A 21,707-nucleotide genomic window follows, 5' to 3' on the forward strand; every position below is an offset into this window, starting at 1 on the left:
AGACTATTGCACTGTAAGAAGTCACAGAAGGGATTTCAGAGAATCCTGACAAGACCGCGTAAAAGGATGCAGAGTGAAGTGAACAGAACAGGAGAACAATTTATACAGTAACATTTTAAGACAAACAACTTTAAAAGACTTGACAACTCTAATCAAGGACTAACCATGATTCCAGAATAATGAAATGTACTACCTGGCTTCTGGCAGAGAAGAGACATACTCAAGGTGCACATTGAGAAGTATATTGTTTGGACATAGCCAATAGAGGAATTATCTTTGCTTGATTATATGTAACTGTTATAAGGGTTTTGTTTTTCCTTTTTTTCTAATGGGAAGATGGGGGGAAATAGATTTTTGTTCATTGAAAAACATACAATCATTTTTTAAGGTCCAAGCCAAAAATAGACTGAGCTTTGAGCAGCTGAACAGAAATAGTGAGTATAAAAGGTCTTACTCTGGATGCATTGATTTTTTTAACCCCCTCGTGTCCAACTTGTATAGAATCACACTTCAAGGATGCATGATTTTATTGGGGTCAGCATAATATCAACACAAATGTCATCAACATGAATCTCAACTCCTCCATCCTTAGAATAAGTCTTCATGAGTTGTTGTGTCCAAAAGAATTGGATTTGAATGTTTCTGATGTTCATTTTATCTCTGAGACTTAGTGAGGCAGAGCTGGAGAGGATCTATGTCCGTACAGCATCTGCTGGTCAGACCTGCTATGTTGGGAATATGCTTTTCCATCAGTCCTTGTTCTTTGTGTGTCTGGCAGAGCAGAGACTTTAGTTGGGAGATGCCGGCCCATGGGGGGACAGCTCAGCAGAGGAGGGTGGTCATTGCCTTTGGGTTCACTGGCCAGCCCTGACTCTTCCCCCACCACCACCAGCTCATTAATGTGTGACACCATTATCAAGGCAGATACCAAGGGAAAAAACTGGTGAGTGTGGAAGGTACCCTCTATACCAGAGAGTCCCTTTCTAGGAAGCATACATGGTGAGAGGATTATTAATGGCAAAAGACCCCGCTGGGGCTTCCCTATAGCAAACCCCACTTCCTAGGGGCCAAGATACAACAAAAGCCCTCAAAGGGATCTTGTGCTCAATAGACTGGATCTTAACTAATCAGAGGCAAAGTCTCACCATGAGCTGGAATCTGGGATGATCTTTCTGTGGAACCCTAGGTCTAGTAATTGGGGGGAATGTCTAGCTATGGGGCAGATAACAGCTGGCCTCCTCCTGCCCCACCGAAATCATAGGTTAAAGCCTGGAAGTAGGATTGAATTCACGCTGCCATTTTACAAATGAGGAAACTTGAGACTCAGAGAAGTGAGTGCAGCAAGATCACAGGGGTCTCTAAGTAATATAATCAGGTTCGAACTCAAACCCCCTGACTTCTAAATGTAGTAGTTTTTCCATCCCACCACCACAACCTCCCAGGGTCATAAAGCAGGAAAGGCAGGTTCACACAGACCCAATGCATGGCATTCAGAGAGCTCTTTTATTTACAAAGCGATTTACAAACATCAGCTTGTGACTCCCCACAGCCCCTTGTGAGGTAGGTCAGTAAGTCATATCTACAATTTACAGATGGGAAAACTGAGGCACAGAATGGGGATGTGGCCTGCCCCATTGTAAAAAGATCTTTCTTGTCCCCATCCGTCAAAGAAAAGAAAAGAAACATATGCATTCTTGCTCCTGGGATCACCCAGACATGCAAGTGCTCTGGCAACTCTAGTGCTTTCCTCTACGCTCGGTGGGCACCCACCAGGGCTCCATGGGCTCCCATTTCCCATGGTGATCCACAACTCAGCCTTGCAGATTGTCACTCGCCTGGGCTGGGCCTGGCTAGGCCAGCGAGGACAAAATTCTGAGTGAAGGAGGAGCGAGGAGAGGGAAATGAATCAGCTTCATTCTCAGAACACAGTGGGCTGGAGGCATTGGGGTAAGGAAAATCTGGTCAGGGGGCTCTTGGTACCCCCTGATTCAGGCATCTGGCATCTGGTTCAGAGAAGAGTTTGGGGCTAGAGGGCCAGTACCATGACCCAGAGTCATAAAAAAGCATTCTGGAGGCTGCAGGAAATGAGTAACCCAAAAAGATAAACTGGCCTGGTGAAAGGGGTAGATCAGTGCCAGATGGGCAGTCTGGGAGGAAAGGCTGAGACCTCCCAGACACAAGGGAAAGCTTAGTGGTCACTCATTAGAGCCTGCCAAGTCCCTCATGGATAGAACCAGCGGACACACCATCCCTTACTGGGAAGTCATAGCAGGACTCTCTCCTCTTAACCTAGCACCTGCCCAGACTACCTAGTCCCACCCATTCAGTCTTAAAACAGTTTTCTTCCCTTTGTCTTCCCAAGCCCTAAAGGACACAGCCATAACCTCCTCAAGGTGCTTTCCTGGTGATCCACACTCTCTCTCAGTCAAGGCTGTCCATGGGCTCAAAGGCCCTCTCTCAAGGCAAAGTGGCTGTGGTATCCAAACCCCTCTCCTCTCCATGGCCTGGGATGCTGCTAAGACAGCTCCCTCTTTGCTCTGTGGTTCCATCCTAACAGCCCTGAAGGCCTTTTACTAGGCCCATATGAGGCCCATCCCCCAGCAGCCACCTCTGTTTGGTCCCTACAACTTTCCCAGGTACCAGGACTGACACAGAGAAAACCCCAAGCCAGAGTCGTGCCATATCCTATCTACAGGGCCTCCCCCCCAGGAGCCACTGAACGGGGGTTATGCTTAAGAGGGGAGGGGACAGGATGGTGTCAGAGCCAGGGTGACCTAGGGCAGGCAAATGGGCAACCAGGTCCTCCCCTCATGCCAGGGTTCTCACTTGCAGGTGGGACAATGGATGATGGGAGGGCCAGCCCCTGGTGGATGAGCTCCCTCCCCTCCAAAACCTAGCACATCTCACGCTATCTGGTCTCCAATGATTCCAGATATTCCAGGGCCACATCATAGCAGAAATGGTACTGCTCCTGGGAAAGAGGAGGAAGAAGAGGTGGTGAGTTGTTATCAGAGCCTTTCCTGCCCATCCACCTGCAGACCCCATACTTTAATATATCACTGCCCCAAGGGAAAAGAGACCAGGGTGGGAAGCTTTCTTAATAAGCCTGGGGGGAGAACTCTGATATCCAGGGTTAGTTCTCAGTCACTAAGCTTTAAGAGGTCACCCAAGAGGAGATATAAGTTCAGGGACATTAACCATAGACATGAGAGCGTCTTTGTGGGTGCTGGACTCTGAGCATAGGCTATAGAAGTAACAGGCACTGGGTATTGGAGGAAGAAATGGGACATTGGATGTGGCAAATGGAATAGATAATAAGTACCAGGCAAAGGTTAGGAATGAACTAGGTGCTAACATAGAACGGCAGGGCAGTGGGGGTAGTGTATGGAATAAAAGTGTTACCAAGAACAAGGTATGGAATTAAAAGGATGGTGGACATGGGATAAAGTATAAACATGAATATGAAATGGATGGATGCTAATGACAAATTATAGATAGTGACTACGCATGGGAAGAGCAGGGCATTAACCACAGATGGGATTCTGGGCTGGGGTATACAATGGCGAGGGCACTTAACCCAGGTGATAGAATAAACAGAGCAATGGAAATGGAATATGGCTGAGGTGATGTATAAAATGGGTGGAATACTGAGAACAGGGTATAAAATAAGTTGTAGGCATGGGGGGGCACTAGGTTTAGAATCAACAGAAAATTGGACATAGAAGTTATAATGGCCAAGGCATCGGGGATAGAATGCACAGGATATAGCCTAGGACATGGAATGGATATAATGTTGGATATTAGATATGAAGCGGGCTGTGCATCAGACAGAGATGAGACGCTGGGTGTAGAATATAAAATGGGTAGCATTGGATACAAGTTATAGAAAGGATGTTGAGCATGAAATAAACACGATTTGGGGCACAGATAGGATGCATAGCATGAGACAGAGAATGGACAAGCTGCTCAGCTTGGACATGGATATAGTGCAGAGGAGTATGGGGACTAAAATGTTGAGCATAGGATGTGGATGAAGGGCCCCTAAGGGGGGGGGTAAGTGTGTAGGAGAGAGGCACATAGCGTGGATAGGGGAGCATGAGTGAGGTATGAAGGGGGCAGGGTGTTAGGCAGGGGGTAAAGATGGGCAAGGGGATGTGGAATGGACAGGAGGCTAAGCACAGGTTATGGGATGCTGAATTAAGAATGGAATCAACATGGCATTAGGCAGAGATGAGAGACAGAATGGCTGGATGTAGTAAATGGTAAATGAGTAGGCAGGGTGTTTGGTATGTGGGGTGCAGTCCTAGGGCATCATTCATGGAAAGGGCAGGCTCTGGGCAATGGGGATGGAAGGCTGTGGGATGGAGAACAGAGGGCATGTGGCACAAGATATGGATGGCACACTTGGCTTGGAATGAACAGAGCACTGACTACAGGAGGAATGGGCACCAGACACCGGGAAGCCCCTCACCAGAGTTTCCACCATGTTGGGCTTGTAATTGCGCAACATCTTGGCAGCAAAAAAGACATCCACCAGGTTGTGGCAACGGATCATCTCCAGGACCGTGGTAGAGGCGCAGAAGGTGCCGCTGCGACCACCTCCATTCCTGTCAGGAGGAAGAAGACCCAGCCTTTGAGGGGGGAAGATCCCCAGAGATAGCCAGAGGAACAGGCAGAGATACCACTAGATTAATTCACCCAAAGACAGGGACAGTAGATGGAGAACCAGAGCTTACCAGAAATCTCAGAGAGTCACAGAAAGAAAAAGATCCACATAGAGAAAGAGACCCAAGACTTGCAAGCCCCCCACCTCCCTCCCCAATCATCAGCTTCCTTTCCCACCATCAGCCCTCCCCTTTCCTCTAATTGTTTTTCATTTATTTATATGTGTAAAGGCAGAATGGTATAGTGAATAAAGCAGCTGACACTGAAGTCAGGAAGACCCATGTGGCCATGTAACCCTGAGGAAATCATCTAAGTTTTCAGGGCAGAACAGATGCCCATCTACAATGGTCAGTGAATCAATCAGTGAATAAATATTTATTAAGCTCCTACTATGTGCTAAGCACAGGGGATAGAAAGGAAAGCAAAGGCAGTTTCTGTATCAAGGAGTTCGGTCTTTGGAGAAATAACAGTACAAATAAGCCATTGGCAGGACAAATAATCAATGGAAGAATTAATTGGTAGAGTGAGTTCCTTACTAGGAGATGCTGACATCAATAAATCACAGGTCAGCTGTGTGTGTGTGTGTGTGTGTGTGTGCAGTAGACTATAAGCTACTTTAGCACAGAGACTTTCATTTTTCATTTTGTATCTCCAGTATTTAGCAGAGTGCTTGACACATAGTAGGTGCTTCATAAATGTTTTCTGGGAGGTAATCAACTAGTAGCAGGTATATATGTACATGTCTGGGTTCTGCTCACTCCCTCAGCTCTATCCCCAGAATGTCCCATCCTTCTCAGGGATTGTCTATGGCCGCTCCTTCTCTTTTCCAAATGAAACCCCCCCGCCCCCCGGAGCCTTGATTTTCCAAAGAGGGACAACTGTACAGAATGAAGGGAATGGAGGCAAGTGCTCTCTGGGCTTCTCACTCCAGAGAATCCTCCCTCTCATTCCTCTCTTTACTCCGACTCTGACACTCAGCCACCAGCTAGCACTGAACTCAGGTGAGCAGACCTGTCTACCTAGGCCATAGCAAGCAGGATAGTTGTCTCAAAGTGATGGAAAAATGGAGTCCACCCGGAAAGCTTCTCCCCATCTCCATACCAGCCAGGCATGTCGCTTGGTATAAGGATAGAGGTCCAGTTCTCAGGCTCTGTCCTTAGCTAACTGAGCACCTGTCCTACCTGTGCTACAGAAGTGACTCCCCAGATAGAGATTTTCTTCACCTTTCATTGTGTCCTGCCCCCCACCCAGGTGAAGCTACAGGCCCCTTACCAGAAGATAATGGCAGTTTTTAGTTGAAAGAAGTGCTACATTTTACTTATGTTTAATGAAAATAAAGCTGGACTTGCTTTCCCCTCCAAAGCCACAGACCCTCTGAAATCTTGGTCTGGATCTCAGGGTAAGAATTCTTGCCTCAGGGGAAGTAGGGAATTCTCTAGGATTTAGGAACCCACGGAAGGAACCTCCAACTATCTACCCACTGGTAACCCGCCATCTCTGCCTGTCTGTGAACCTCCCTCTGCCCCCCTCAGTGCCCTTAGACAGACGCTGCTGTAAAAGAGGCTGATACAGCACCCCAGCGGAGCTGGGGCTGAGCAGGGGGAGCAAGTGGTTGAAGAGGTCAGCACATACTGTGGGGGGAAACATTTTTGTTGGCTCAGCCGAACAGAAGAGCCTGACACATGATTTCTCTGTGTCTGAAACTTGGAGCCAAAAAGGACCCCAGAGGCCAGCTTGTCCAGCCCCTTATTTTGCAGATGAGGAAACCAAGTCCGAGAGACCACAGTGGCAGAGGGCTAGGCCCCAGGCCCCCTGCTCTGGGACTTCTTATGGCCCCACAGGGGCATCCTAAGGTCCAGCCATGACCTCTACAGGTGCTGTCCTGGTTCCAGTGCCCACCATGCCCCAGCATGCCCCTGGCTTTCAGTGCCCAGCCCACTCCAGTCCTCAGGTCACTCACAGGCAATGCACGATGGTCCGCCCCTCCCCACTCTCGGCCTGCCACTTCTCCACCTCGGCCAGCAAGTGCAGGAAGGCCTTCTTGGAGTCCGGTGTGTCCCGGTATGCGGACCAGCGCAGAAACTGGAAGTGCCGAACCAGCAGGTGTCCTTCCTGCAACTAGGAAGGGCAAGGGCAGGGATCAGGGAGGAACGAGGGGACAGACGGACTGGGAGCATCCATGACAGAGGGATGGGAGAACCTCAGAACCAAAAGGACATTGGGGTTCAGGGGATGGAACATCAGTGAAGAGGGGACATTGTAGGCAGGAGGATGAGGGAACCCCAGAATCAAAGGGACAGTGAGGTCCAGGGAATGGAGCATCACTGATGAAGAGGGAACCTCAGCATCAGGGAGGACACTGGGATATAAGGCACCGAGGGAAAGAGGATGGAGACCATCAGGAGCTGAGTGATGTGGGGGTCAGGGAGATGAGAGAAATTAAAGGTAAGAGAATGAAAAGACATCAGGTCTAGGAGACCCAGAGGTCAAGAGAATAAGGAGACCTCAGCATCAAGATAGGAGATCTTTAGCCTCGTGGGAGAACAGGACACAAGGAGCAGGGCAGGGGATTAGAGAACAGGAGATGGAGAGCCATCAAACGTGGGGAAGACAAGAGACCAGTGATATCCCCAGGCACTGAGAGCAGAGGGAGGTGGGGGGCACTGAAGGCAGAAGGGGAGGGGGAGAGGGACATCACAGGAAGGGGACAGGGGCACATGGGTGACATGGGAACGGGAGCCACGGGAGGACTTGGGGAAGAGAGAACACCAATCCAGCAGCCAGGACGCGAGTGTATTTATGATAATCACAAGGAAATTCAATCTGTGGAGCCAGAATACTAATGACTCTCAGTTTAATTAGTTGATAATTAAGTCCTGCTTGTATGCATGCGCACACACACACACACACACACACACCCCACTGACACACTTACCCGAGTGAGGTTCTGAACTCGGAAGAGGCGAGCGATGAGGTCATCATCTGCCATGCCAGACACAAACTCCACGTCCATGGGGCCATACTGCTGGCGACCGGGCTCTGGCCAGTATTGGGGACAGGGCTGGGGGGCAGTCAGATTGGGAGTGAGGTCCTCGCCATCCCCCCACAGTGACTCACACCTGCACACACACGCACACGCACACACACAGAGGCACACACATAGATACAACAGACACACACACCAGGTACACAATGCCCCATGGGCACCCTGATCACTGCTACATCCCACTGCCTCTCACACAGACTCTCCCCACCACCTCTGTACGTACAGAGGCCAATCTGTGAGCCTTGCACAGATACATGGAACTGTCCACAGATTGTCCCTCCTTTCCTTGAATAGGTGGGGTGTAGAACATTGCATACACCATCAGACTCAGTCAAAGTATAAGCTTTCCTGAATTGCTTTCCCCCCCCCCCGCCTTTTTTTATTCTTTATCATAAGGGATAGCTCTCTGAGAAGTGAGATATGTGTGGAAACAATGTGACAGAAAAAAAACAAAACATAGGAATAATAATATTTTTAATTTTTTGAAATGCAGAGAGATAAGATTACTGATGCATCTTTTCCAAAAGTCAGTTAGTTGGCGAACAAACATACATTATGTGCCTATTATATATCAAGAAGTGCTAAGTTTGGGGGATTTTTTTAATGGCAGAAGACAATCTCTGCTTTTAAGAAGCTCACAGATGATTAGGGGGAAATGAAAGTTATAAATAAAAAGTCCTCTGATTCCCCTCTCAAAAAACCCAATCCTCACCTAAAGGGAAGAAGTGAGTGGTTTCCTACCCAGTGACAATCAGAGCCTTGGTTTGAAGCTGGTCTTCTAGCTCCCAGGCAAGACTTTCTAGGCTACCTGGAGTCCATCTTAGCACATTAGCACATTAGGACTGGAGGCCTAATTCTGTAGACTAAGAGGCACCCGCTTCTGTGATCCCTCCCCTATTCCTAGTGGGATCAATGGTCAAGAGAAGCAGAGCGCATGCCCTGGAATGCTATGACCAGATTACTCCATCTGCCTAGGGGCCACTGTGAACTGAAAACTCATAAAATCCCTCAGTTAATGAAGTCTCCTCTGCTATCTGTTAAAAGCCCATGAACTTAATTGTATATAAAGCCTATTTTCCATTGGAGTTAATGAACAGAGCCATAACCAGCAGCCTTTGCACCCCGGCAAGTGATACTGAATGCCCTCAGTGCATTTGGGAAAATGGTGAAGAATTTAGGACAGGTTAAGGACATTTCTGGGTAAAGCACTAGGGAGGGAGAACAGAGTAAGATGCAACAGAAAAGGAGCTACTACAGAGTTTTCCCACGTGGTGGGTAAAGCCCCCTCTGATAAGAGTCTCACTTTAAATAATTAAGGCTTTTTGATTTTTATTGATATCTTTTTTGTTTTATATCACCTTCATTTCTAAATATATACTTCCTTTCCTACCTAAAGAGTCAGGCCTTATTATAAATAACAGGAAAAAAATTTAACTAATTATCCTTGCTAATAAGATGCTAAGCTAAATGAATTCTACATTTCTAATGGACTAAAAAAGTTGTCAACACTCCCTCTAGGTTTCAGCCCTGGGAAAAGCCCTGATCATTGAACCCTAGTTATGAATTTGTTAATAGGACTACATGTGTTAACCACGGGAGGTTTTTTCCCCAATCCTTTTAGTGTTGGCGGGTAAAAGCTGAACATTCTATGTCCTAAGGTCCTTCCCTTTGTTCAAAAGCTCTCCTCATACATCTGGCATATCCCCAGATCCAAAGTTCTAGGATGCCACTGAGCCAGAATGAGGGCTGATGCTCATGGACAGGTATGAGGGTTGTGCCCTCATTTCACATTGATCCCACTAGGAATAGGGGAGGAGAAGAGGATGTCCCCTAGTTTTGTTCCAGTTCTGTCCTCAAACCCCAACTTACCTTTTGACTGGGCATTGTCTGCTCTCACTGGCTTGTAGACCCCATAGCTCTTCTCCTCCCCATAGGGCCTTTAAGAAGGCCCTAAAACCAATAAATACCCACTCCTCAGACTCAGCTGAGAAATACTAACCCCTGTGGTCAGAGAAAAGTAGGTAGTATAAGGCAACAAAAAGACTAACAGGCTGGTAATCAGAAGGAGTGGGTCCAAGTGCTGATTCCTACAACTACTAGTTGTTTGACACTTAGCAAGTCAATCAATCCCTCCCCACAGACACACTCACCCAGGCAGAATTGGACTGATTCAGCTGATTGAGCATGACGATGGAAGTGCAGCCATAGTCGTAGACCAGGCGCCAGAAGTCAGGGGTCGTGCTCTGCAGTGGATGCAGGGTGACAATGAAGGCTGCACTCTGGGTGTAACTCTGCAAGGGAAGAAGAGGTCCAAGACCCTTCCATCAGCCCACTGCCTCAAAATGAACATGCATTTCCTCCTTCTCAGCCTAAAGGTGCTCACTCCAGGCCAACTGTGACACAAAGTTTGATTCTTCTGCCTCATATCAGCTGCCCCATTTTTACATATAGGAAGCGTCAAGGTCTCATTGAGTAGTAGACTGTCCTTGTCAGCACAGAAGTCATAAAGAGAAGCCACATGGCCCAGCCTTAAGGGGACCAAAGAATCTCAGAACTGGGAGAAACCTTAGAACACAAAGTGTTGGAATTGTAAGGGGCATTGGAACATAGAACATTAGATCTGGAAGGAACCTTATAACACAGATGGGCTATTATGGCTGAGATGGACTTTAGAACCTAGAACTTTAGAAGTAGAAGGGATTCTGGAACAGAAGAGCTAAGAACACCAAATTTTAGATCTAAAAAGAATCTTAGAATGTGAAATATTAGAATATAGAATGTCAGGACTGATTTTGAATTTTAGAACATAGAGTATTAGAAGTAAAAGGAACTTTGGGGCACAGAATCTTAGAACTTGAAATTTCAGATCTAGAAAGAATCTTAGAACATAGAATATAGAATGTCAGGGCTAGGGCAATACAAAATATTGGAGGCAGAAGGGACCTTAGAACACAGAATCTTAGAACACTGAATTTCTAATCTAGAAAAGACCTTAGAACACAGGATATAGAATTTCAGAGTGCAAAGGGCTCTTAGAACATAGATTCTCAGGGAGCTCAGAGGTAATCTAATCCTAGCTTCTTATCACAGAGAACACATTCTAACTACAACATCTCATTCTACAAGGAATTCATTCAACATAATCCCTCACTAGTAATTATCTCACTTGTCTACATGAACCCTTCATGATAGAAGGCTCGCTATTACATAAAGCAAACCACTCTATTATTGGACAGCAATAAATTATTTCAAATCATTCTTTTCTATACCCCTTATTCTACCTGTGGCAATAATGTACAAGACGGCACCCTTTGTCACACAACAATTTAAGGATAGCTAGCATGTCTGTTATTAGTCTTTTTCTCTCTAGGTTAAATATCCTTGGTTCTTCTAACATTACCATATGAATACTATTGATATTTCTTCCACTGTGGCTTTGATGATTCAAAGGTTTTTTGAACCCAAGTTTGGGATCTTACATTTGTTACTATTCCATTTTATTGGTTGTTGTCCATTACTCAAGAGATAATTATCATCATCATTATCAGTACTTTTTTAGCTTATATAAATACCAACAAAATCATTAAAAGTCACCTACCTTCTAGTCCCCTGTATTCCATCCAATTCAAAAACATTTATTAAACATTTTGTGTGTCCAGAGCAATAGGCTAAGTCTCAAATGATCTAAACTTGAAGTATAAAAAGGAGGAATTCATGTCTCAAAAAATTCAGATATGGAAGCTCCTTCTCTTGACCTGGTTATAAAATGTCTCATTAATTGAACTTTCCCACCACCAATTTCTTTCATTGGGAAAAATTGACGTTGTGATAACACCTTCAATTCAGTTTAGTTCAACATCTGACATTTAGTTCAGTTTCATATTCTAACAAGTACTGGGGAAAGATCCATTACCAGCTATAAAATAACACTTTTTTCTCATCTTCCTCGACACCTAAGGTAATTTAAAAGGAGCTATTCTTCAAGTTTCCTAGTTTCATTAGATATGTATTTATAGGGTAATAAGTGTTGGTGCTGGTTATTATCACTATTATTAATTCAACTGAACATACATTTCTCTTCTTTAAGGTTCTTGCTCCCCTTTAGGAGGTCCTCTAAGTAACTCTTTGCCATTTGATGCTGACAAAATTAGGAATCCCACAGAGGATTCTGAGGATAGTTGAAATAATACTGTCCAGATTTCCAAGTAATTTTCTTTGGTGGACCCAACAATCACCCCAGTCTCTTCTATTTCAAAGCCTGAGCAATCTGCAGAGGTGTCGACTCCTATGACCTTCCATCAACTTTGTGCCCATGGCTAGAGAGGGACTCTTGAGTCTGTGAAGTTCCATAGATGGTTCCCCAGCTAGTACCATGGACAGCTAAGTTCATGAGGAATCTTTTGGAATGACCAAGGGCAGCATGCCATAGTGGGTGAGATGCTGGTCTTGGAGTTAAAAAGATCTATATTCAAATCCCACCTGCATGACCTTAATCTCTCTTTGTTTCAATGTCTTCATCTACAAAATGAGGGGATTGACCTGAATGACGCTACAATTCTGAATCTATGATCCTATAGATTTAGTCGAGAGTTCTTTCTGGATGATTTGGATAGTGTAGTGGTTAGAGAGCCAGAATTGGAATCAGAAAGATACTGAGTTCAAATTTAGTTTCAGATATTTATTATATGTGTGATCTTAGGTAAGTCACTTAATCTCTGCCTCAGTTTCTTATCTATAAAATAAGAATAATAACACACCTACATCCCAGGGTTGTTGTGAAGAAAATGAGGCAATAATTGCAAACCTCCAAGTGCTGTTTAAAGGCTAGCTATTGTTATTCTAAAAGACCCAGCCCCATCTGTGAAATCTGCCAGCAGAGTGGGGAGTAGGATTGTTGTTTTAATCTGGAAGAGCTCCCAGCCCTTAAGAGGGTAAGAAATAGAGGAGGAGGGGTGCCAGAAAGAACAGTGGTGGGAAGAAAAGGAGGAATTGAAAGGAACACAGGGCCAGCCATCAGGAGATCTGGGTCCTACCTACTATACAAAGACAGAGCTCTCCTGCCCCTACACTTCACCCTCCCAGTCAGTTACAATAGACACCATATGGTCTTGGTCTACCAAATAGAGTTTTGAATGGTTCTAACTGTTAGGGTGTTTTTTCCTTCTGTTTGCCTTTTTGTTACTTCTACCCGTTGCTGTGAGTTCTGCTCACAGGGGCCATGCCAAATGAATGTTTTCCTTCTTCCACGTGACAACCTTTCAAATATTTGAAGAAGGCTTCAAGTTTCAGAAAGGTAGGAGACCTTGGAAGGATTTGAAGTCCGTGCCCCCTTCCCCCCAAGCGTGAGTACAGAGTCTGCGACCCATCTGTGCCGAATTGTAATATAACCACCCTGAATTTTCTCCAGTTAATGATCTCATGTCAAACCACAACTCTAGGACAGGAGTAGGGATGGAGATAACTTTCCATGTGTGTCCATGGGAGAAACTGGGTTTTCCCATCACTTGAAACTGTATTCCAAGCCAACTGACCAAATTGGAAATTCTCTGAAGTCCAAACCAGGAACAGAGGTTTATTTTCAGTGACAAGGAACTTGATCCAAGAGGGAACTAACTCAGTTTTCCAAAAGAACTATCCCGAAGGGTAGATCATGGGAATGGTCTCCTAGCCCAACAGATTAGGCAAAGTCCAAAGCTAGGCCTACAGTGATCTAGGATGGGTTGGTAAGGAAGGGGAAGGTGGACTGAAAATGGAATCCAGGCTCCCCACTCCTGCCTGGTGGACTGAGGCCCAGATGTACTCCCATTCTGGATGTAAAGGAGTGAATAGCCTTAGGTGCAGACCAGAGAGGATAGATTGGGAAATCTATTCTCTACAAAGCTGAACCTGGCCCAGTCTAGTCTAGAAGAGCCCTGCTTGCTATAATCAGCACCTAATTTATTTACAAAATGACAATTTCTTTGAGATACAAGATGAAACAGGGCTGAGATTTCCTTAAGAAAACAAGCAGAAAAGAAAGAGGAAGTCAAGGAAACTGAGAGATCCGAGAAGTTGGCCTCTCATCTCTCAGTCATACCAACCTCAAAACCAACTTAGTTTTCCATCTTTTTCTTCCCTTTCTTTCCTCTCCCTCAAACTCCCAAACTCACTCACAGTCTCCTTTACTCCAGGAAGCTTCTCTTCCTGTGAATGCCTCTAGTGGTTCCCCTGCCCCATTCCCAAACCTCCCCTGATCCTCGCCAACTACATGAACCCCAGCGCTGAACACCATCAGTATATCCCTTATCGAAGCACCGTTTGCCTGCAGCCTGGCCACCTCCTCCAACCAATCCCAGACTCCAGAATGACTGGGATTGGAGCCTAAGAAGGGAATCTTCTTGAAGATCTCTGAGGGTCTGCTGGCCCAGAGCAAGGCACTCATAGTTGGGGTCAATCCACTTTGGCAGTCGGGCCTCCCATGTCTGCCTCAGGGCACGAGAAGAGACTGATCCCCAGAACTCAGAGAGGTTCCTAAATGGATCATGAGCAAGCCATCCCAAGACTCAGATTCTGGACTTTAGTAGTCCTCCTGCTTACTGCAACAATCCAGGCAGGATGGGGACCTATCAAATTGGAAGGAATGGGACCTATCAAATAAGCTTTTGTTCCAGGCTTGTTGGCCCTTGGCTTAACACTGAAGGCTCCAAACTTCTGGTTCTAGAACCTGAAGGATGACCCAGAAATAGGACCAGGACAACCAGGCGGCCAGGGGAGAAGCCAGGCTCCCTACCCACAAGCCCCAAAGCTCAGTGTCCTCCCTGGACACACACACACACACACACACACACACACACACACACACACACACTCCTATGATGTCCCTGTAGCCCCTGGCTCCTCTTTGATGCAGTCATCAAATCACATAATCTGAGTTAGCTAGGATCCCAGAGGCCATCTCATCCATCCATTCCCTGAACAAGGATTCCCTCTATAATATACTTAATAAGTTATTATCCAACTTCTGCCTAAAGACCTTCAATAAAGGGACTCCCTACCTTCCTATGGGCCCAGTCCACTTTGGGGCAGCTCTCATGTCAAGCTGAAAATAACCTCTCTATATGTCCAATCCGTTGTTCTTAGCTTTATCTATGCAGGAACAAGTCAAACAAGCATATTCTCTCTTCCATGTGATGGTCCCTCAAACACTTAAGGATAATAATCACAGCCCCTAATCTCCTCCTCTTCAGACTGACCCTGTCTGATTTCTTCAGTCATGTAGACGACTGTATTTGTAGACTCTGTACAATGTAGACTCTGACGTTTACTGGCTATGTGACTCAAAAGAAGTCACCGTCCTGCTCAGTTTCCTCATCTGCAAAATGAGAGAAGTAATTGTACCCTCCTCCCAGAGATATTGTGAGTATCAAATGAGATAATATCTGTAATGTGCTTTGCAAATATTAAAACATTATGTAAATAGTGACTACTCTTATCATTGCCATCATGGAGTCCTTCCTGGACACTTTAAGGCTTGTCAGTGTCCTCATTGCGCCCAAAACTGGACATAGGGCTCCAGATGTAGTGGAACCAGAGTAAAGAATAGCAAGATTTGACCCTGGATGTAGTACCTACCAATGCAGACCAAAACTGCATTAGCTTTCCTGACTGTCAAATCATATCACTGACTCAAAATTAGCTTGTATTCCACTGAAACCACCAGATCTTTTTTTCAGACAAATTAATGTCTAGCCTAATTTGTACCTATAAAGCAAATTCTTCTAGCCAAATGGTAAGGCTGGGACTTTTGTCTATTAAATTTCATCTTAAGAAATTTACCCAGGGGCAAATAATTGGTATAGTAGATACAACACCAGTCTTGAAGTCAGGAGGTCCTGAGTTCAAATCTAACCTTAGACACTTAACACTTCCTGGCTATGTGATCCTGGACAAGTTACTTAACCCCAATTACCTCAGCAAAAAAGGAAAGAAAGAAAAGAAAGAAAAGAAAAGAAAAGAAAAGAAAAGAAAAGAAAAGAAAAGAAAAGAAAAGAAAAGAAAAGAAAAGAAAAGAAAAGAAAGAGAGAGAGAAACAAAGAAAGAAACAAAGAAAGAAACAAAGAAAAGAAAAGAAACAGCCTTTTTAAAAAACAAAAAGAAGAAAGGGAAAGAATTTGGATCTCAGAAATTTTTTTTAAATGCTAAAAATGTGCACAAGTAATTGGGACATATTTAATGAAATAGATTAAAATATATTAAAACAAAAAAGAAAAAAAGAAATTTGGCCCAATGTTCTCATCCCTAAAGATTTTTTGGACTCTGACTGTGGCATCCAGTGTCCCAACTATACCTCTCTCAATCTTGTGCCATCTACAATTATTTACAGAAAACAACAAAACAAGGCAGCCAGGTGGCGCCATAGTGCGTAGAGCACTGGGCCTGGAGGGCATCTTTCCATGTTCTAATCTCACCTCATGCATTTACTTAGCTGTACAAGGCATTTAAACCTTTCATTGACCCAGACAATTCTCTTAAGACTATAGTTGATGTGATGGACTTGGCTCTTCTCAACAATGCAATTATTCAACGCAATTCCAATAGACTTAGGATGGAAAATGCCAGTCTCATCCAAAGTAAGAACTATGGAGACTGAATGTAAATCAAAGCATCGCATCTATTTGTTTGTTTATTTTCTTTCTTGTTATTTTTCTGTGTTTTCTTTCTTGTTATTTTTCCCTTTTGGTCTGATTTTTCTTGTACAACATGATAAATAGGAAAAGATCTTTGAAAGGATCACACATATTTAACCTATATCAGATTGCCTGCTATCTTGGAAAGGGGAGAAGTAAGGAAGGGAGGGAGAAAATTTTAGGACAAAGTCTTACAAAAATGAATGTTGAAAACCATCTTTACGTATATTTGGAAAAATAAAATACTATTAAAGTTTTTTTAAAGACTATAAATTGAGTGCAGCTAGGTGACACAATGGATAGAGCACCAGCCCCAAAGTCAGGAGGGCCTGAGTTCAAATCTAACCTCAGACATTTAACATTTCTAGCTGTGTGACCCTGGGCAAGTCACTTAGCCCCAATTGCCTCCGCAAAATTAAAAAAGACTATAAATTGAATGACTATATAGAATTATTATGCATCTTACATATGCCTTATCAGAGGGAGGTAAGAGGTAGGGAGGGAAAAAGAGAGAGAATTTGGAATTCAAAGTCTTACAAATAAATGTAAAAAATTGTTTTACCAATAACTGGGAAAAGTAAAATAAAGTCATAAAAAAAGAAATGTTTAAAAGACTGTAAGTTGAATAGAAGGTGCCAATCTGCACTGATGGAGTTTCCTCATCTGGAAGATTCTTCTTTCAAAGAAATCACAGATCCACTCTTTAACCCTATACCTTTTTTCAAGGCATTGACAAAAATGTTAAATAGTATAGCACCAAGGGAAAACACACAGGGCACTCTAAAGGAGTGACCTAGAACCATTCATTCTTTTAGTCCAGTCACTTAACCAGTTCTGAGTACATCTAGTTGCACATTTCTCAACCTCTTCCACAAAAGAATCATAAGAAACATGGCACTACAGATTGAGAACTGGAAGATAATCGACTTTCTAACTTCCCTCATTCTGTAGATGAAGAAGCTGAAACCCACAGAATTTAAGCAACTAGACAGGCTGGTAATCATCAGAGGTAGAATTGGAATTCAAATCCTCTGGATTCCAGAGCCCATGATATTTTTCATTGTCTAATGCTGTCTTGTTAATTTTTTTTGGTCAAATTGTCATTGCCAAATAGATTAACCATATCTACAGCATACTCCTGATATACCAGCCTAGTAATCACATCAGAATATAATATACAGGTTAAGTGTGACGTAACCCATTGCTGATGAAAGCATGCTGGCTCTCAGCAATCATTAATCATTACTGTTTCCTTTTCTACATGTCTACAAAGCATATCTTGAATATACTATTATACGTTCTAGAATTTTTCCCAGTAATCAAAGTTCAGCTCTGTTCTCTTTTTTGAATATTGAGACAATATCTGTCCTCGGATCTTGTGATGTCTCTCCCATTGTCTGTGATTTTTCCAAAATCATTCTCACTCATTCCGAGACTTTATCTGGCCTGGACTCAAACTCCTCAAAGGCAATTGGGTGTGCACTCATCTTGTTACTTAGCTTGGGCATAAATTTCCTATTAGCAAGCCCTTTCCAGTCCAAAGTCCCTTCTTCTTGACAGAGAAAACAGAAGCAAAATCCAAATTGAGCAGCTTCTCTCTATTACGACAGGTTATTGTTGTCCCCCTCCTCCTTAGTCAGCTCTTCATCGATTCTCCATTTTCCCCCAATACAGATGTGAAGTCCCATCTTTTCATCTGTCTGAGCTCTCTTCACTAACCTCATTGTCAACCTTGGCCCTTCTCACACTGCTCTGAGATTTGCATTCATCTACTGTCACCTGCTCTTACTTCTATTTCCTTATACATTTCTACTAGAAAATCTCCAGTGAAGGAGACTGCACTAGCTCCAAAGGTAATGCACTTTGTGGATGCTTGTAATGAGTAAGAATGTTTTCCTGTGTGTAGTCTGAATCTATCTCTCTGAACTTTGCCTACATTGCTTCCAATTCTGTCTTCAGAGGCCAAGAAGAAAAAGAGATACCCCTTGATACGTGAAAGCAGCTACTGTGTTCCCACTAAACCTTTTCATCTCTTCCCCCACCCCCTCCAGCTGATCCTCATCTGACCTGATCTCCCTGCTTGCTCTTCTCTGAAAAATATATGAGATAATTACTATCTTTCTTAAAATGTGATCTCTGGGACAAAGCACAATATTCTGTATTTGACCAGACCAGGGCAAACCATCATCATCGTCATCCTCGTCTTCATCCTCATCAAACACATTTGTGTAATGCTTTAAGATTTACAAAACACTTTACAAATATTATCTCATTTTATCTTCATAACAACCATGAGAGGTAGATGCTATGGTGGTTCCCATTTTACAGTTGAGGATATTGAGGCAGACAGGGGAGAGAAATGATTCACCCAGGGTCACACAGCTAATAAGTACCTAAAGCCAAATTTGAACTCGGATCGTCCTGATTCCAAGCCCAGCACTCTATTCAGTGTACCACATAGCTGTTTTTTACAAAAAGAATGCCATGTCTGCTATCCTGGATCCATACAGGAGCAACCACACAGTTAAGGACTGAGTTAGCTTTCTCAGTTCTATATCACATAGCTGGCAGTGACTTGCAGTTCACCATGACCCCCAGATTGTTTTCATATCAATAGAAGATTATAATCATATTCTGTCCTAAAGCCCAGACAACTGAAGGGCATGGAAATGTTGCAAAGGGGCAGAATCAAGAGCTTCAAGGGTAAGAGAAAAAAAAAGAGAAAGGTCCAGGCCTGGACTGCAGGAATTCTGTGGCTCAAAGGAAAGTCCCAGGACCACCCCCCTTCCCTCCCAGTGCCTTTTGATCTTCTTACATCAGTTAAAGCTGCGTTGATGTAGTTGTTGGGGTCCCCATCGGTGGAGATGAGGAAGGGCAGGCAGCGGTCAGGAGGCAGGACATCCATGCTTCTGTTCTTCTCCCGGTTCCTGGGCAGGAGGGCGATGCTGCATTCCTCCACATCTAACGGGGGTGTCACTGAATTAAGGGTCTGCAAGAGGGCAGAGAAGGAGGGCCTGAACCAGCATTCCTTGGGTTGAACAGAACTTCCAGAATACTTTCCTCCCTTTTCCCTTTTTCAAATGAAGAAACGGAAGGCCGATAACAGCCAACATCACAAAGCAACCTAATGGAGACCAGACCTAGGACACACACTTCCCAACCCTTCAGTCCTTCCCCTACTGAAGGGAAACTCAAAGAAAATCTTAGGCCCCATGCTTCCCACCTAATCCCACCCAGCTCCATAACCCACTATATAACATAAATAACCCCACCCACCTCCAGGCTCCCAAGGCACACCCCACGTACCTGAAATTCATCCCTCAGCTGGGAGGAGTTGCTCTGCGGGTCAATTCGTATCATCTCCTTATAGGTGGCCTTGAATTCGCTGACAGGGATAGTAGTTTCCCCACACAGGCAGGCCTCCAGGATTGCATCATGGATGAAGACATATTGTTCCTAAGGGAGGGTGGAGAGGGTACAGACCAGAGAGGTTAAAGCTTGCCCAGCCTCCTCTCCATCATTCTAGGTTGGGTCAGCCTAACATAGCATGGAGGTCCCAAAATTCTGTTTAGAAATATAGAGAGACAGGCTTTTTTTTCTTTCTTGATCCAAGTTTTCTTGTGCAGCAAAATAACTGTATAAATGTGTAAACATATATTGGATTTAACACATATTTTAACATATTTAACATGTATTAGACTACCTGACATCTAGGGGAGGGGGTGGGGGGAAAGAGGGGGAAATTTGGAACAGAAGGTTTTGCAAGGGTCAATGTTGAAAAATTGTCCATGCATATGTTTTGTAAATAAAAAGCTTTAATTAAAAAAAATAAAATAAAGTTCTATGCTCTTTGGTATGAAAAAAAGAAGAAAGAAACCTGGAGAGAGATAGATTGGTGAGTGAGCTCCTTGAGGGAAGGGATTGCTTTATTTTCGTTCCACAGCATGTAGCATACAGTAAGTGCTTAATAATTGCTCATTGATGAGCTGACTAGAGCATCCACAAAGTAGAGGCCATTGGGGCCCCTCTGAGTGGCCTGAGAGGCTCTTGCGGATGCTGGTCAGAGCTGGACAAGCCCCCCTGCCCCACCACACACTAGCTCACACGCACAAGCCCACATACCTCCGTCTGGATCATGTTGACTCGGCGAGAGCAGAGCGTCTTCACACAGTTGTAGATGTCTACGACCCCCTCACATTCAGCCATGTCCAGCATCACATCGAGAACAATGTAGCAGCCTGTCCGGCCCGTGCCTGCACTGGGGACACAGCCAGCCACGTCCTGCCTCAGGCCGCAGGCAGGGGAGCAGGAAGGGGAGGAGTAGGGAGAGACGGAGGCCTCCTAGAGCTGGGAACTAAGGGGAGCTTCCTGGCCCCCCTCCAGGATGGGGCGAGGAGAGGGGGCTGGTCTTTGGGGCATGGCTACCCAGACCCTCCCAGTACCCCCACCTTCCTAGGATCCCCCTGCTACCCCATAAGGCTGCTGTCCCAAAGCTTCTGGGAGATCAAAACCAAAGAGAAAAGGGCAAGTTTCCCTAGAGGCATTTACTAACACGTCATTCTATGACAACAGAAACAAAAGCAGACCCTCCCTGCTCTCATGGAGCTGTCTCCCAGAAAAATCACACACAGACAAATGCACCCGTGTATTCTAGCAAGAGGCTCCCGCAGGAGATCTAGGACCTCCCCCAGTTACCCCTCCCAACCCCCGGCCCACCCCTGCCGCTACCTGCAGTGGATGACGATGGGCCCAGCATCAGGGGGAGTGGAGGCTTTGACGCGGCGGATGAAGGCCAGAAGGCCTGTGGCGTGGTAAGGGACGCCATGCTCCGGCCACGCAGTGAAATGGAACTGCTGCACCTCATGGCGGGCCGAGTAGCCCCTCTGTGGGGAAAGCCCTTGGCTCAGCACAGTCTGCCTCCACTTGCCGCCCAGCTTCAAGGCCCAAGTACCATGGCCCTTCTTCCAGGAAGTCCTCACCCCCTCCCCCTCTGCTAGTTGCCTTCTCTCCCTTCTCCGTGAGCACTCCCCTGATGGCATTTTGTCTCCATCTCCTACATGCTGCCTTGTTCTGCCTAGTTATATCTTACCTTAACAAACCATAAGACCAAAGGTTCTTGACTTGTGTGTATGTATGGCCTGGACCCCTTGGCCAGTCTAGGAGCTACTGATCCTTCTTGGAATGATGCTTTTTAAAAGTATATAAATATGTATGTGTGTATGTATATATGTATATACTATGTATGTATGTATGTATGTATATATATATATATATATATATATATATATATAACATCAGATTTATAAACTCATCTTAATAAACCACAAGAC

At 44.8% G+C, this 21,707-nt stretch overlaps 1 protein-coding gene across 4 annotated transcripts in view; it reads right to left on the reverse strand.

Moving 5' to 3' along the window:
- Positions 1-1,482: 1,482 nt before the first annotated feature.
- Positions 1,483-21,707, reverse strand: part of PTPRU (protein tyrosine phosphatase receptor type U) — a 114,180-nt gene continuing 93,955 nt past the window's right edge. For all 4 annotated transcript variants that reach the window (XM_031962400.1, XM_031962403.1, XM_031962402.1 and 1 more), the window contains 9 exons: positions 21,106-21,260; positions 20,500-20,635; positions 19,684-19,833; positions 19,193-19,366; positions 9,862-10,002; positions 7,601-7,726; positions 6,626-6,783; positions 4,472-4,607; positions 1,483-2,971 (listed from right to left, as the gene is read on the reverse strand). In XM_031962400.1, the coding sequence (XP_031818260.1) occupies positions 2,909-2,971; positions 4,472-4,607; positions 6,626-6,783; positions 7,601-7,726; positions 9,862-10,002; positions 19,193-19,366; positions 19,684-19,833; positions 20,500-20,635; positions 21,106-21,260 (1,239 nt within the window). In that variant the 3' untranslated portion in view covers positions 1,483-2,908. The remainder of the gene's footprint in view (positions 2,972-4,471; positions 4,608-6,625; positions 6,784-7,600; positions 7,727-9,861; positions 10,003-19,192; positions 19,367-19,683; positions 19,834-20,499; positions 20,636-21,105; positions 21,261-21,707) is intronic.

Source organism: Sarcophilus harrisii, chromosome 3 (assembly GCF_902635505.1).
Source record: "Sarcophilus harrisii chromosome 3, mSarHar1.11, whole genome shotgun sequence".
NCBI classification, from domain to species: domain Eukaryota; kingdom Metazoa; phylum Chordata; class Mammalia; order Dasyuromorphia; family Dasyuridae; genus Sarcophilus; species Sarcophilus harrisii.